General features: G+C 53.5%; 4 protein-coding genes across 4 annotated transcripts; 2 read left to right on the top strand and 2 right to left on the bottom strand.

The window, feature by feature from the left end:
• Nucleotides 1-551: 551 nt before the first annotated feature.
• Nucleotides 552-2,364, top strand: J7T55_014875 (uncharacterized protein; the record flags this gene model as incomplete). The annotated part of the gene is made up of 3 exons (XM_053131860.1): nucleotides 552-642; nucleotides 697-2,149; nucleotides 2,214-2,364. 3 exons carry the CDS (start codon nucleotides 552-554, stop codon nucleotides 2,362-2,364), a joined length of 1,695 nt encoding a protein of 564 aa, XP_052990235.1.
• A 1,001-nt stretch (nucleotides 2,365-3,365) lies between these two features.
• J7T55_014874 (uncharacterized protein) lies at nucleotides 3,366-5,009 on the bottom strand (the record flags this gene model as incomplete). Its single annotated transcript, XM_053131859.1, has 4 exons — nucleotides 3,366-3,392; nucleotides 3,461-4,639; nucleotides 4,754-4,810; nucleotides 4,938-5,009. 4 exons carry the CDS (start codon nucleotides 5,007-5,009, stop codon nucleotides 3,366-3,368), a joined length of 1,335 nt encoding a protein of 444 aa, XP_052990234.1.
• A 1,787-nt stretch (nucleotides 5,010-6,796) lies between these two features.
• J7T55_014873 (dynamin family protein) lies at nucleotides 6,797-12,231 on the top strand (the record flags this gene model as incomplete). Its single annotated transcript, XM_053131858.1, has 7 exons — nucleotides 6,797-7,001; nucleotides 7,089-8,112; nucleotides 8,172-9,143; nucleotides 9,225-9,949; nucleotides 10,538-11,004; nucleotides 11,091-11,798; nucleotides 11,914-12,231. 7 exons carry the CDS (start codon nucleotides 6,797-6,799, stop codon nucleotides 12,229-12,231), a joined length of 4,419 nt encoding a protein of 1,472 aa, XP_052990233.1.
• A 144-nt stretch (nucleotides 12,232-12,375) lies between these two features.
• On the bottom strand, nucleotides 12,376-15,188 carry J7T55_014872 (uncharacterized protein; the record flags this gene model as incomplete). The annotated part of the gene is made up of 11 exons (XM_053131857.1): nucleotides 12,376-12,474; nucleotides 12,564-12,815; nucleotides 12,884-13,078; nucleotides 13,140-13,409; nucleotides 13,474-13,588; nucleotides 13,649-13,784; nucleotides 13,858-14,042; nucleotides 14,108-14,192; nucleotides 14,270-14,374; nucleotides 14,812-14,837; nucleotides 14,971-15,188. The coding sequence occupies 11 exons, from the start codon at nucleotides 15,186-15,188 to the stop codon at nucleotides 12,376-12,378; spliced, it is 1,686 nt and encodes a 561-aa protein (XP_052990232.1).
• Nucleotides 15,189-15,237: the final 49 nt, after the last annotated feature.

Genomic DNA, 15,237 nt, shown 5'->3' with positions numbered 1-15,237 from the left:
ACATTTTCCATGTTTCCGCTGGTATTTCTTCTCGGAACGATTGCCCTTTGTGTCATGGTAGATTTATTCCGCATCCAGATCTCAATACCATGGTACTGAGCTGCCTAATGGGGAATGGCGGCCCCTGGGAAATCTAGGTTTTCCCCTCACTACTCCCATGTCACTGCCATGTCTATGATCCCAACATCAAGCCCGGCACTGCAGGCATCCCAAGCACTGTCGATCCTGCCGAGGGGATCCATCCACCCGGGATTGAGCCCATCGTCCTGTTGCTACTGTGAATGTGCACAGCACTAGCCTTATCTGCATGCCCCTGACGGATCGCCGGCTTTTATCCCTGCTGCTTTGTCCCCACGCGTTGAGCTTCGAATAGTAATCACGCGGTATAAGTGTTCGCCATTCCCAACACGTACTTCTTTGTGCTCGCGATGGCATCCACGCACCGTGAAGAGAAGAACCGAGCTTTCGGTCGGGCCTTTGGGACGCTAGTCACTCGAAAGAACGAGGCCATTCGCTCCCACTGACAATCAGCTATCCGGCGGTCGTTCACAATGTGGTCATTCTACTTGTTGGGTCTCTATGCCATACAATGGCTGCTTCTCGCCCTTCCAACTGAGAGCCGCAACGTAGTTGTGCACAGAAGTAAGCCCTCGAGGGATTTCAATTTGGCCATCCATGGCACTGACAAATTTCTAGCTGCGAAATCCACAAAACAGTTGTACACTACACCTTCTCTCATTGACGCTACCGTTGATGAGCTCGCCGAAGGTCTTGATAGTGGCGCTTTCACCAGTGTCGACCTTGTAAACGCCTACATCGCGAGGATTCTGGAGGTGAACAGCACTCTTCACGTTGTCACTGAGATCAACCCCGATGCCATCGCCATTGCAGAGCAACTTGACAACGAGCGAAAGAATGGCACTTCCAGAGGTCCACTCCACGGAATTCCAATTCTGATCAAGAACAACATCGCCACTGCTGACCAGATGAACAATACCGCTGGTTCTTGGTCCCTCGTCGGTGCAAAGGTCCCTCGTGATTCGCAGGTTGCCAGGAAATTGCGCGAGGCCGGTGTGATTATCCTCGGGAAGACCAACCTGAGCCAATGGGCAAATTACCGCTCGAACAACTCGACCAACGGCTGGAGTGCTTACGGCGGCCAGGTGTATGGTGCCTTCTACCCGAACCAGGACCCAAGTGGGAGTTCCAGTGGAAGCGGCGTATCCTCTTCGATTGGTCTCGCACTTGCGTGTCTCGGTACTGAAACCGACGGGTCGATCGTCTCGCCCTCGGATGTCAACAATCTTGTTGGAATTAAGCCAACGGTGGGATTGACCTCGCGCAATTTGGTCATTCCCATCTCAGAACACCAAGACACGGTTGGACCCATGGCGAGAACCGTCAAGGACGCAGCTTATATCCTCTCTGCCATCGCCGGCCAGGACCCTTACGACAACTACACGTCTGCTATTCCTTTCAACGGCAGTCTCCCTAACTACGTCGCGGCTTGCAAGGAGGGTTCCCTGAGCGGTGCTCGCATCGGCGTTGCCCGCAACCTGATGGACGCCTCGTTCGGGACCGACACAATAGCCAACGCCAGCTCCAGCGCCGATCTGGCAGCTTTCCAAGTAGCCCTCGACGTTCTCCGCGACGCGGGCGCCACCGTCGTTGAGGGCGCCAACTTCACAGCAGTGGACCAGTGGTTCAACGACTCCAGCACGGAGACCATCGGCCTCGACGCGGACTTCATTGTCAATCTCGTGTCGTACCTGGACGAGCTCACAGAGAACCCGAACAACATCACCGATCTTATCACCGAGACGGCCTTCACGCATGGTTTCCCCGCCGAGGATTGGCCGGACCGTGACACGGCGATTTGGGATGGCGCCCTCGCCCGTGGCTTCAACAACACCAGCCCTCAGTTCTGGGCGGCCCATTTGAACAACCTCGCCGTGGGTGGTCCGGGTGGTATCCTGGGTGCTTTGGAGAGGGACAACCTGGACGCGGTGGTCTCACTGACGTCCGTTTCGTCGTCTTTTCCCGCGCTCGTTGGCAGTCCTATTATTTCTGTCCCTCTTGGATTCTTCCCGAACGGGACGACCGTGGTCCCTTCACAGAGGGAGTTGATTGCTACTGCACCCGGCATACCGTAAGTTACCCAGGTCTTTCCGTCCGGCCAAATGGTCCAAAGTGCTGACAATGGCTGTGAACAGTTTTGGATTTGCCTTCATGGGTGCGAGGTTCAGCGAGGAGAAACTCATTAGCCTTGCCTATGATTTCGAGCAAAAGACTCTGGCGCAGCAGAAAGGAAAGCCTTATCTAGTCCCTACCACCGAGTTGGCTGACGTGATTGGTTCCTCCTGATTCACGCTGGCTCCGGGCTTCAAATGCCACTCAGGATACACGCATATATAGCCTTCTTGTGACCGAGATAGCAAACTCAATGTTAAACAATGTCTCAAGCCCAGATCTAGCTTCAAGGGGCATGCACGGGAGTCCAACATTGAACCCATGTTCGTGGGTGGTCATTTGGATTTCATTGTGCCACCACCATTCGACAAAGACTTTCCTTATATATACACACACAGGTAAAGCAATGACCAGGTCTGCAGTTTGCACCTCCTGTACAAGTATCCTGAAGATTCTGTATCCATTCGAGACCCTTGGAACACTAGATCCTGCGTGAAACGCTGACAAAGAACAAAAACCTGGAAACAGTGGACAAAAAGCCAAAAACCTGTCTGCCCCATGAATCGAACATGGGTTTCTTCGGGACCGTATGAGTTCTTGAACCAAGACCACAACGAAGTGTACTAACCACTATACTAGGCAGACTTGGAGAGTTATTCAGCGGCTTCAGCGGGGCACTATATCGTGATTCAGCTTGAGTCAGAATGTGGGGGTGGCTGAGGCTGTCTTGGCGCGGCCGGTTCGCGGCCGGCACCACTGTGGCACTGTGGGAAGTGCGAAATCCGCCCCGAAGTCCAGATTGTAGACTGAATAAATGGCTTTATTTGCATTTTCGATGCGAAGCTCCACGTCGCATAGTTTTGCTTCGCGTTCTGTCAAATCTCAAGCACGGAAGTCGCGCAACGTTTGGAGTACGCACAAGTGAATCCCTGGCAAAGCTTGTCAGTCTGGCGCTCTCCGGTTGATAGAGCGCGCTCTCTTTTGAGAGGGAAGCACTTGATTTAGAATATTTTTGTATTTAGAGCGCATTGTATTTCTAGTCTGGTCCATTCTTCGCAGCCGGGCTTAGTATGAGGGACAAGCTGTGAACGAGAGCGACGCGAGACGGAGCAACAATAAAGATGGTATCATTAGCATCGCTTTTCAATTCCCTTCCAAAATGCCAAGGTCTCCTTTTACATAATGACCTCGCTCGAAACATCCTGTGTGGTGGTTAGCATGATTGTCAACAATCTTGGGTTCACAGCTAAGGGGCCTTAGTTGCACTCACCCGCTTCAGCTCCTTATAAGGCAGGCAAACACAGTTCTGCACGCGAATTTCGTCGCGGACACCGCACTCCTTGCCCAGGATGGTCACCGACTGGACCTTGACGCCGTTCTTGACGATGCTGGTTGTGTGGCTGGTCAGCGGCAGGGGCGTACCCTCGACACGGGCCCAGGCGCCGACCTTGCAGCCCCAGCCCACGATCGAGTACATAACGCAGGCATCGTGCTTGATCTCGGCGTCCTCCAGGACGATGGACTCCTTGACACGAGTGCCACGACCGACAGTAGCCCGAGGGCCGATGGAGACGTTGGGGCCGAGCTTGGCCGTGGGGTCGACGTGGGCCGTGGGGTGGATGAACACAGGGGGAATGATGTTGGCGGAGGGCTCAGCAAGCTCCTTGGAGCCATTCTGGCGAGCCTGCTGCAGGTAGAGGGCGTTGGCGGGCACGGCGGAGCCAGCAGTCTTGATCTGGCGCCAAAAATCCTTGGTCTCGTACACAAAGAACTGCTTGCTGTCGGCCATGTCACTGAGGATGTCTTGCTCGAGGCGGATGATCTGGCTCTTGCTCTCGTCGTCGTCGTCATCCTGGTCGAGGATGAAGGAGCTCTCGAGGTTCTCGTTGCTGGCGTAGCTGGCGAGGCGAGGGCGGTCGGCGCGGCGCTTGATGGCGCTCTTAATGGAGGGGAAGATGACGTCTGTGCTGAAAAGGTAGACACCGCAGTTGATGAGGTTGGAGATGTGGCCCTCGGGCTTCTCGACGTAGTGCAGGACGCGCTTGGTGTGGTTGTCGCTAACAATGCAGCCAAAGTTCGTGGCGGCCTCGCTGCTAACGCGTGTGCCTAGGATGACGGCCTCGGCGTACTTCTCGGTGAAGAGCTTGAGCATCTCGTTGAGGGGGAAGGAGCAGCAGACGTCGGAGTTGAGGACGAAGAGGCGCTCGGGCTTGCCCTTGAGGATTGCATCGCGGAAGTGGTACAGGCCACCGGCAGTGCCTAGAGCCTGGTACTCGCGCAGATACTTGACGGACAGGTTTGGAAAGTCGTGGGAGGCATCCTTGAGGAAGTCGCGGAAGACGGACTCGTCATAGTAGCCAATGAGGTAGACTTCGTGTATAGAGGGGACTTTGGAGATGGCGGTCAGGCAGTGGTATATGATGGGGTGGCCGGCGACATCGAAGAGGGGCTATCGTGGTGATGTCAGTAGATGCAAGCAGGCAAGCAAGCAAGCAAGGGAAGCAAGTAGTGGGGTGGATCTGGTGATTGTGGAGGAGGGAGAGGACGACGGTTGCGTACGAACCTTTGGGACATCGAGGGAGAGAGGTCGGAAGCGAGTGCCACGAGATGCACCGCCAACCTGCAGACGGCGGAGGGATTGTCAGTATAACAGTTGTCATTGTCACTGTCTTGCTCATGGGTCACCATGGTGGTGTTGGTGTGGACTGAGCATCAAAATGAAGGAGAGAGGGCTGAGTGAAGCTGACCAGAATGACAGCCTTGGTGGCTCCGTGGGTGTCGCCGTTGGGCCGTGACCGGTGGGGGATCTGGAGGGACATGATGGGCTGGTTACGAGGGATTGAAGAGCAAGATGGGTTGAGATGGCCGAATCAGACCCAGGAGTGGGGATCTAGCCAGAGGATGGATGGGAGGAGTAAGAGGGAAAAAGAGGCTGGTGGAAGTTGGTGTCGGGTGTGACTTTGGATTGGGACGATGCTGTCCTGATCTGGAATCTGGAATCCTGCTGGTGTTTGTGTTACTCCAAACTTCGTTCCCTTGCTGCCGCCGCCTCCCACACACGCGGCCACACAGAGCTCAACTGTCGTAAGAGCTGGACCCCTGCAGCAAACCCCTGGGGACGGTGGATAGGCCTTGTGGGCTGGGCCCATGCAAGTCTGCTGTGCATGTAGCCTGCTATCACCATACAGACCCCGCTCTTAACTCTTCCCGACCTCAGTCTTCTTTGCTTTTTCCTCTGCCGCAGCCACGACCATGACCATGGCCATGACCTTGGAGTTGACTGAACAAATAATATTCATCACCGTCGAGGCACTTCTCGCCAATCTATCCCGCGAGACACAAACCGCCCTGATGTCCGGCTGGGTTCTTGGGTGCATGGCAGGTGGCAGCCCTCGAGTGCTTGGAATGTACCGTCCTTTCTTCCTCTATTCCTTTGTCGCTCACGCAAAGCAGCCCTTCAATTTCTTTCTTTTTCTCATTTGATTTCTGGCTCTTTGATATGCTGTTCAGGAGTCTGGAGAGTGTACACTATGCGTCCAAGATCCACGTGGAGTGTGAAAGGTCACATCAAAGTCTGCTGTGGACTCGTTACGCCTACGATCATCTTTACTGCGAGGCATCCGATGATCCATCTCGATGTCCAACTCAGCGCCTAATGGATTTTGTCAAGTCTTTCAATCTTGCATCGAGTTATGCTCGGTGATGCAACACATTCTGGAAAGGGACAGGGAGAAAGCCGGTCTAGTGGTGCTGGTTGTCCAATTTGCTTTACAAGCCTCCCCTGGCCCTGGACTCGTCTGTCACGCAACCCATTCACAACCTCCTGCACTTTTTATATGGGTGGGCGTGAGTCCTCCCCAAGGTTCGAGGAGCTGCTAGCCAAGGGCACGTCGACCACAATAACACCACCCACACCCTCCTGCCACCGTATCAGTATAGGCACCTAGGCACGTTCGGTAGGTAGCTGAATGCTCTTTGGGCCGGAAGCCCCACCCCCAGTTCCCCCCAGCCACTCAGTTTCGCTCCCCTTGCAGCCTTGTCACAGCTTGACCTTGAGGTTCCTGCACTCGACGCTCTCTCGTCCCAGCTAGCATCTGCTAGCAGACCCACTCGTTCAGCACTACTTGCCTAACAGTTATTGACCGTTTCTGTGTCGCCCGGGTGGAACACCCAACGCCACAGACCTCACCCTTGCGAGCTTTCCATCTCGCCCTCGAGTTCGTCGTCCTTCTCGCGTCGCCTCTCATCCATTCCTTTTTCGCTTGTCAGGCAGCCATTCATCTCCCAGTCGTACACTTTCTCAAAAATTGTCCTCATTGTGCTTTTGACGCGTTCCTCCCGTTTCGTTCAGGATACCCACTTGAGAGAGAAAGAAGTTTGCGCTACCACAATTTATCACACCCGAGCTGCTTGAAGTCGATTGCATCTCAAAGAGAGAGCGATACTGTACCAGCTGGCCACCACTTTCGATAACTTAGTCCTGTTATTTTACTGTGTTGACTCCGGCCTTTTCTGCCTTGCGCGCCAGCGAGAGATAATTAGATGAGCTAGCTATTTATCTACACACCGTTGGTCCGCTCACAGCCCTCGCAGCTGCAATTACGCCATGGCTGGCAGCCGAAGCAAGCACATCAAGGCAGAGCCTGGCCTTCATGCACCAAACCGTACCGCCACGCCTCCTCGGCCCTCCAACTCGAGGACTCCGGCCGCCGTCACCCCCCGGTCCGCCATACCAAACCGACCGGCTCCTTCCGCCGCGTCTAGCTCCGTCGTCTCGCCCGATCCAAGGCGAGCTCAGCGATCGGCTGCCCGTGAGTTTCTAATCGCCTCCATTCAGTCCCACTTCTGACTGCATCTCCTGTCTCCCCCCCTTGCTCACCTCGCTGACATCACTGCAGCAACGGTGACTACCGCATATGCTGGTCAGCACCAGTCCGAGACAGGGGAGGATGTCATGTTAATGGAAGTACGGCCCAGGACTTTCAAGGAGGACCCCGAGGCCAATGTCCACCATAGCCTCCATGTGCCCGAGGCAGGCGACATTGACAAGAACCTGAAGGACATCGGCCAGCATCTGAAGAGTTTCAATGACACCCTGGGCTCCCTTCAGTCCCTCGGCATCCACCATGACACTCCGCTACCTGAGCTCATCCTCGTCGGCGACCAGTCCTCGGGCAAGTCCAGCCTGATGTCGGCTATCTCTCAGATCATACTGCCCCGGAGCGACGGCGTTTGCACTCGCTGCCCCGTTCACATTCGCCTGTCGAGTGACACGACATGGCGGTGCCGCGTGTCGCTTCAGCAGGACTACGCCTATCGTCCGCCCAACGACGAGCCCATCACCGAGGCCGACGTCACAGACCACAACCCATTCCCACCTTGGCTTAAGCAGACGAGGGAGACAAAGGAATTTAAGATGGTCTACAACAAGACAGATCCAATCGACGAAATAGTTCGGTGGGCCCAGATAGCTATTCTCAACCACAACCGCAACTTTACCCAGTACGTGCCCAAGGACTGGGACCTGCGGTCCGCGCAAGAAAGAGAGCCAGAATATGAGGCCCGCCGTCTGGCAGAAGCCGAGCTCACCACTGAGGCCAAGTTCAGCCCAAATACTGTGGCTATCGAGGTCAAAGGCCCTGGCCTGCCGGACCTCTCCTTTTACGACATGCCTGGTGTTTTCCGAAACGCCAAGCACGAGGAGGATCAGTTCCTGGTCAAGGTGGTTGAGAATCTAGTTCGCGAGTACATCTCTCATGAAAAGGCCATCATCTTGTGGGCTGTGCCCATGAACCATGACCCCGAGACGTCCTCCACGTACGCCCTCATACGGAACGTTCGGGCTCAGCAACGCACCATTGGTGTCATGACCAAGGCCGACCTGCTTCCACGTGGTGGCCACCACCAGTGGTTGGAGATGCTGTAGGTAAACCTGAATACTGTCGTCCAGGTCATTTGTGGATACTAACTGAAAACGACAGGGCCGGTCAGCAACACCAAGTTGGCCGCGGATACTTCATAACCTCGCGTGCGCCTCCGTCACTCCAGAACGGAGATGGTCATGAGCTGCAGCGTCGAGATCGCCAGAGTCTCCGGGATGAGCATGCTGCCGAGGAGGCCTTCTTCAACCGTGCCACTGGAAGTTGGCCAGAGGAATTTGGACCATTTGACGAGCGTTGCGGTATCGACCAGCTAGTTAAGTTTCTTGCACAGTCCCTCGCGCAAGAGTTCGCCAGGAACCTCCCCGACCTCGAGAAGAAGCTCCACAAGAAGCTCAGCTTGGCTAAGGACCAGCTGGCTCGATTACCTGACATGCCTGCAAACCCTGAATACGAAGTACGCAGGAGTCTGCTCAAATTCACCCAAGAATTCCAGTCGCGTCTGAAGAGCAAGATGTTCCTGTCCTCATGGGCCAAGATCGCGGAGACGTTTAGAATCAAGGTGATTGATCTCAAGCCGCGCTACCGAGTGATGCCCGAAGGCTTCGCGATCGACAGGCCAATCGGCTCGGGCGCCAGTGACAGGGACTCGGTTTTCAGTGTTAACAACTCACCAAGCCTCTCTGTAAAGCGCAACCGGCAGGTGTTCGATCTGACGAACGACGCCGTTTCCACTCCCTCTGCTCAGCGACGCAGAGGCGAGAACGGCGCGATCAAGGTTGAAGACACCAACAGTTCATTCGTGACTGAGTTGCCAGCTCAAACGCCTGGTCACGCCTCTGGTCCAGGGTCAGACGCTGGTGGTAGGGTTCCTAGTAAGACTCTGGCTCAGATCCGTAACCTGATCCGTTCCGAGCGAGAGGCTGGAAAGCCTGGTGAGGTGCCGTATGACGTGATCGAAAAGCTGTGTGTTGAAGCCGTAACTACCTGGGAGGGACCTTTGCACAAGTTCTTGGACCACACGATGACCCAGCTTCGGCGGGAGCTAGATTCTTCTCTGAATGAGTCGTTCAAGTATGTCAAACCACTAGCGCACTTCTTGACCAGAATCCATTCTGTGTCCAAATCACAGTATTGTAACTGACTTTTGTACAGGGACCTGCAAAAACGACAGGTTTACCGGGATGCTAAGCGGCTGACTGGTGAGTGGCTCAAGGGGCACAAGCAGCGTATCTTCGAGTACCTACACAGAAATTACAAGATGGAGACGGCTCAGGTCTACACCACCGATGATGAATCCTTCCAGCGTCACCGTGGTCATGAGACCCAAATGCTACGTCGCACCCGACACTTTTACCGATGGAAGGCCTACAACAACGATACCTCTCATGAGAGGTTAGAGGACTGGGGCAAGCTTAGTGCCGAAGCGCGCCGCAACGAAGAACAGCGAATCCAGAAGGAGGAGCTCAAGCTCGGTGACGACGAGTACGCCACTGAACTCGACGTGGCCGCTCGCGTCAGGGGGTACTATCTCACAGCCGCGATGCGTTTCATCGACGTGACTGCCATGCAGTTCACATCCGGCCTGTTCCCTGAGCTGATCAGCGATATCGAGATGCACCTCGACCACGAAATGGGCCTGGCCGGCGGTCCGGCGCCGTACGACCCAGATGTGTTTGTGCGCCTCATGGAGGAGGAGCCCAGCACGGCGGCGAAAAGAACAGGCCTCAAGGCGTCTGTGGCGAGATTCAACCGTGCGGTGGAAGAGATTCGGGACCTGAACCAGACTGTTATGCGGGCGTCGGCGAGTGCGCCACCGCACCAGGTGCTGGTCCAGGACCTCGAAATGGAGGACGCAGAGAGCGAGGATTTGTACGATGGTGTGTGATCTTGTGATTTGTTGGCAGTTCTGGAGAGCACGATAAAAAAACGCCCTCTGTCTGACTAGAAACGCGTCCGCTGGAAAACCTTTACTGTCGTATCGGCAGCTGGCCCGTTTATTAGGCGCGTTCCTGTCCATTGAGGGAGAATCATCGGTATAGTCTCGGCCGCGGAACTTTCCATATGTGGATTTCAATACCAAAACCATTCTGTTACTCCCAGGAAAGACTGGTTGCCAAGCTTATTGGTCTGGAAAAAATGATGCCAAGGGTGGCCACGACTCATATACGCATGTATGAAGGAAGTTAATAGGAAAAAGAACGCCACGACGGAATGCGGTATTTTATCAGATCGTAGACTAAGGGCATGAGATGATCTGATAAGATGAGAAGTCATCGAGTACGCCTCTTGCGGCGCGAACCACAAATGCTTGTCAAATATCGTACAAAAACATTGTGTCGACCTCTGCCTTTTCTGGTTCTGCGTGCTTATAGCTTTAAGGCTTATTATGGTATTGCTCTATTCTTCTTCCTTCTAACTCTCCGTTTTAAATATGGGAGAGAACCCAAAGCTTCGAGTTCCCTTAGAGGACGCGGAGAAGACTCCAGGCCATCAAATCCACCAGGTCTCTTCACCAAGTGATCAACCTCTCCACAGCACGGACGACCAAGACGAGACAATACAAGCGATCCCGTGGTCCTACAAATGGATTGCCCTCCTGTGCATCGTCTCCCTACCCATCGGGCACACCTGGACAGGTTCGGCGCTGGGCCCTCTCAAAAACACGCTGCGCAATGAGCTGGGCATCAACAACGCGCAGTTCGGGGTCATCAGCAGCGCCGACGCCTTCGTCAACACCGTCTTCCCCATCATCGGCGGCCTCCTGCTGGACTGGTGGGGGCCCAACCTGGTCACGCTGTGCTGCACTTCTGTCGTGTTGGTCGGCTCTGTCATCTCGGCTGCCGGCGTGCAGGTCGGCCTCTGGAGAGTGCTTGTTGGCGGACATGTGCTGATGGGGTTTGGCATTGCTGTGCTTGACTCCGCGACGCAGAAGGTTGGTTCGATTCATATCTCAGGACTCAAACTGTCTATTCACGGTTGTGGCTCGTATACTCCGATACTTTGACTGACAAAGCCAAGTTCTTTTACCACTGGTTCGGGGCTTCTGGCCTCGCTTTCGCGTTCGGCCTCGAGAGCGCCATATCCAACACGGTCAGTCTCGTCTCAGGTATGGTGGCCATCCCCATCCGCAATGGGACTGGTTGGTACGGCTGGACGTTCTGGATTCCCGTCTTCTTCTGTGGCTTCTCGCTAGCCGTCAACATCGTATACATCCTCTTCGAGCGCCTCGCCATACCGTCCCGCTTCAGGCTCACCTCCGGCCGCGCGCGCGCAATCGCCCAGCAACAACAAGACCTGTCGGAGCGTCGCAGGTTCTCCTGGGCCGTGCTGTTCACCCTTCCGTGGGCGTACCTCATGCTGCCGGCGACGCAGCTGCTACAGAGTGGCGCCGCCGGCGGCTTCAGCACGAGCTCGGCCGACATCATCTTCATGAAGGGCTATACGGAAGAGGTCGCCGGCTACCTGTCGACTGCGCAAAAGATCCTACCCATCGTGTTGAGCCCCGTTGTCGGCCTCGCCATCGACAGGTACGGCCACCGGTTCCACTATGTCGCGACGGCGCCGGTGCTTTGGATCGTTGCGTGCTCGTTGTTGGGATTCACTGACGTAAATCCCACTGCTGCGCTGGTCTTCTCCAGCCTTGCGGGTGTGATTAATTCTATGCCATTGCAGATTTGTATCCCCTTGCTTGTTGCCGACCAAGCCAAAATTGGTACAGCTTTTGGAGTGTGGCGAGCTTTTAACAATTCTGGTTCAACAATTGTGGGTAGAACCTCAGATTTCTTTTGCCTTTCGATGCTTCTCTAGAGACGTATTTGCTGATAAAGTTACAAATTCTTAGATGGATGTTGTCTTCGGTGTACTCCAAGATGAGACTGAAGGGAACGGCTATTCCAATGTGCTGATCGCAGCAATTGCCATTAAGTCATGGGCATTCATCCTTGGGCTGTCATACATCGTCATCGACTACCGCTATCTTGGAAAGGGAATGACTCTTACCCGGAAGCAGAGAGAAGCCAGGGAGGCCCAGATTGTAGACAAGGAGGCGGACCCGCTCACAAGACGGACGTCGAAGCCGTGGTTCACGGCTCTGACTTTCGGCCTGTTGATCGCAATTGTAGCAAGCGCTTGGGCTGTGTTTGTGAGATATCTGATCTGATGAGGGCGGTTTTGCAGCCCGTAAACCCATTATGAAATGAGCAGGACCCAAGGGTGTCTAGATGCGTAATTCAATAGGACATGTGATAGCAATATGGGACGGTTCCTGTCACTGTACAACTGCTGATCGTTGCAGGGTGTATATTCACAACAATTGATGTACCTCGGTATGCCGTGACAAATCCAGCTTCATGTTATTGCCGATCCGGGAAATCCAATTCCAGTACCAGATGATACTTGCGGTCTTTGAGCGATTTTCAGAAGCACCGGTATCATGGTTACTTTCTAGGGTATTGACTATGTTCTCCTTCTCTTACCTTTTCACACACTTACTGGCTTTTCATAGCCACTACTCGATGACAGAGGTCCCCTGGCAAGTTTGGTGGAGTCCTGCCTCAACGCTTCGAATGCGGTATCTTCGGCCTTTTTCAGTGTTTTCCGACCTCGCATGTAGGCCCAGAAGAAGGTTGCGCCGGTTAAGACTGTCAGTCCTACCCAGAATGCCACGAATATGTAAATGTCTTTCGCAACAGCAATACGTCGTTTGCCCTCGACAAAATCGAAGAAGTTCATCCCAAACACCGACTGAACGTGATGAAGTTCAAATGTTAGAGGCAATACACAAATAATCCTTCGAACTTTTGGACACTCACGGTGGCGAAACTGCCTGGCAAGTAGATGGCAGAGACAATAGTGATGACTCGTACGATCTCTCCGCTGTGTGCAGAGTTCTCGGCGATCTGGGTCAGCTTCTTGGTGACGCTGCTCGTTTCCTCCGTGAGTACTTTGAGTTCATGGATAAGTCTGGCTGTCTCCTCTTGGCTATGAATAGTCAAAGTGCAACTTATCTAAGTCAAGTTTAGCTTCAGCAATTTCCACACCTCAGCACTTGACGTATAGTAGACTTACAAGCTCAATTGTGTTATCAATGCGGCCTTTCAGGAGTCTGGAGTTTCTAATACAGCTGTTGACAGTTCCTTCGATAGATGAAAGCGTGTGGGGATCCTTGTTATCCATCTTGGTCTTTCTGCTCTTTTTTATCGACTGGATGACCACAAGATTGCTCGTGCAGTGTCCTGAGGCCAAGTCCACCCGATCTCTCAGCGCCCTGAGCCGGCGCAGCCAGACATAGCTTTGGGCACCAGCCTCCGCGACCTGGGCTACCATAGCTTGATTACTCTATGTATTGAACGATCAGTCTATTGCCCTATATTATTCTCGTTCGATGCTTCGTCAAACCTACCATTTTTGAGAGTTCGTTCCCCCATGACCTCAAGTATGGCTTCCAGTGGTGGACATACATTTGTAATATGAGATCATGGAGGCTCACGGGGTCTTTTGCAATGTCTGCCAAGATGCTGTTCGAGACATGGGAGTTCGTGGAGGCTGGATAGCATCTGCTATATAGTGCACTGGACCTGCTGCAGTGCACCAAAATGTAAAGATCGAAATCTGCCCCGTGCTCGTGGTACACTCCAAGGTGTCTCGAAGACCAACGCTCGCTGACATCCCGATCGTTGGGTTCGATGTAATTCAATTTGTACGATAACGTATCTTGATTTATTCTGTCAGATTCTATCATCACATCCCGTCATATGCACGGCTCAGAGGCCGGCGAATAACTCACATGTGCCGTTCGACCTCTTGCAAAGTAGATCGTTTCCATCACACGCCTCAGCAAAGTGAGGACCATTCCCGAAAGACACCAAAGTTCGGGAGAATCCAGTGCCGACTTTGTATGCTTCGAAAAGTCTTGCAGTCCAGTCGATGCTGATGTCAAGATTGAAAATGGTGCTTTGCCCGCTGATGGAGCTTTTGTGCCGAAATGTCTTTTTAGCAACCTGGCTACAACCAAATCGAGACAGTGTTGTACGTACATGATCCGAGTCCCGCGAATCTTGTTTGATTGCAATAAATTTGAAAAGCTTTCGTTGTTGTCGATCTTCGAGTGTTCAATTTTACCTGGCAAATTGTTTGTTAATCATTAGTTGCTAGGGTAGAGAAAGATGAGTGTGCATGGGGTGGACATTCGGTCTTACCAGCGCTGATATCGGTCACTTGAAAGCACCCGCGCTCCGCGCAGAAAACGTCCTCAGACTCCAAGTTCTGCTCCTGGATCAGCTCTTCAATAACCTGTGTGTTGACTTGACTCATCGCAGCAGCTTCAAACCGCCCATGCAGTATATACCGAGGTAATTGAAGGCCGTCAGAGCAACACAATTACATCAAACCTGAATGCTAAATCATGAACGGACTCTGGCATTTTGAGGGTATTGAGGGCAAAGAGTCCACTCTAGCGTAGGTTACACAATGCTGACCACCCTCATGTTTGCCACCACTTGTGTGCCTAGGGCTCTGCCATCCTGTCAGGCGCTCGGTTCGCCTATCTGCCTTTGTACACATCTGCTCCGCCCGCATCCGCCATCATTCCTTTTCTTCTGCGCCAAGACTCCTATCCTACCCCCTGCAGACCTTCATCCAGGCCTATAGCAGGAGCTGAAAGCCTGCCCGTGATCTTCATTTGTCCTGCCCCGAGCTCGTCAAGTCCGTATCGCCGTTGTGCCTCGTGGCAGACTCCTACTCCGGATGATTTCTCTCGTCATTCTCCTATGCATTGTCTGGTCAGTCCTGCTCCATGTCATCGGATATGAGGTTTTTCTACATGATTTGTTGCTGTGAATGACATGCATCAGTAAATAATACGCTTTTTCCAAAAAGGGAAGTGATGAACGCAACATACATCTGAGAGGTCTCTCGGGCTTTCAAAATGCCAAAGGTCATTGGTATGCTGTTAATTGTGGTCAGCCAGTGAATGAATGCAGGTGAAGGCTGGCATTTCGGTAGAACCTCAATCTGAAAATCATATCCTTCTCCAAATAGACTCCTGAGATACTTGGCCAGGTCACTAGCAGTAACGATGTACCGGCTGGAGTGGCTGGGGACAACAATCTTGACCATCCTGTGCCGTTGGTCGGGAGTTCGATATATGTTTTGTCGGACTTGAATG

The sequence above is a fragment of the Diaporthe amygdali genome (genome assembly GCF_026229845.1).
Source record: "Diaporthe amygdali strain CAA958 chromosome Unknown NODE_28_length_639089_cov_64_968398, whole genome shotgun sequence".
Classification (NCBI taxonomy): Eukaryota; Fungi; Ascomycota; class Sordariomycetes; order Diaporthales; family Diaporthaceae; genus Diaporthe; species Diaporthe amygdali.
Note: the sequence above shows the minus strand (reverse complement) of the source record. Positions and strands in the feature narration are given on the sequence as shown.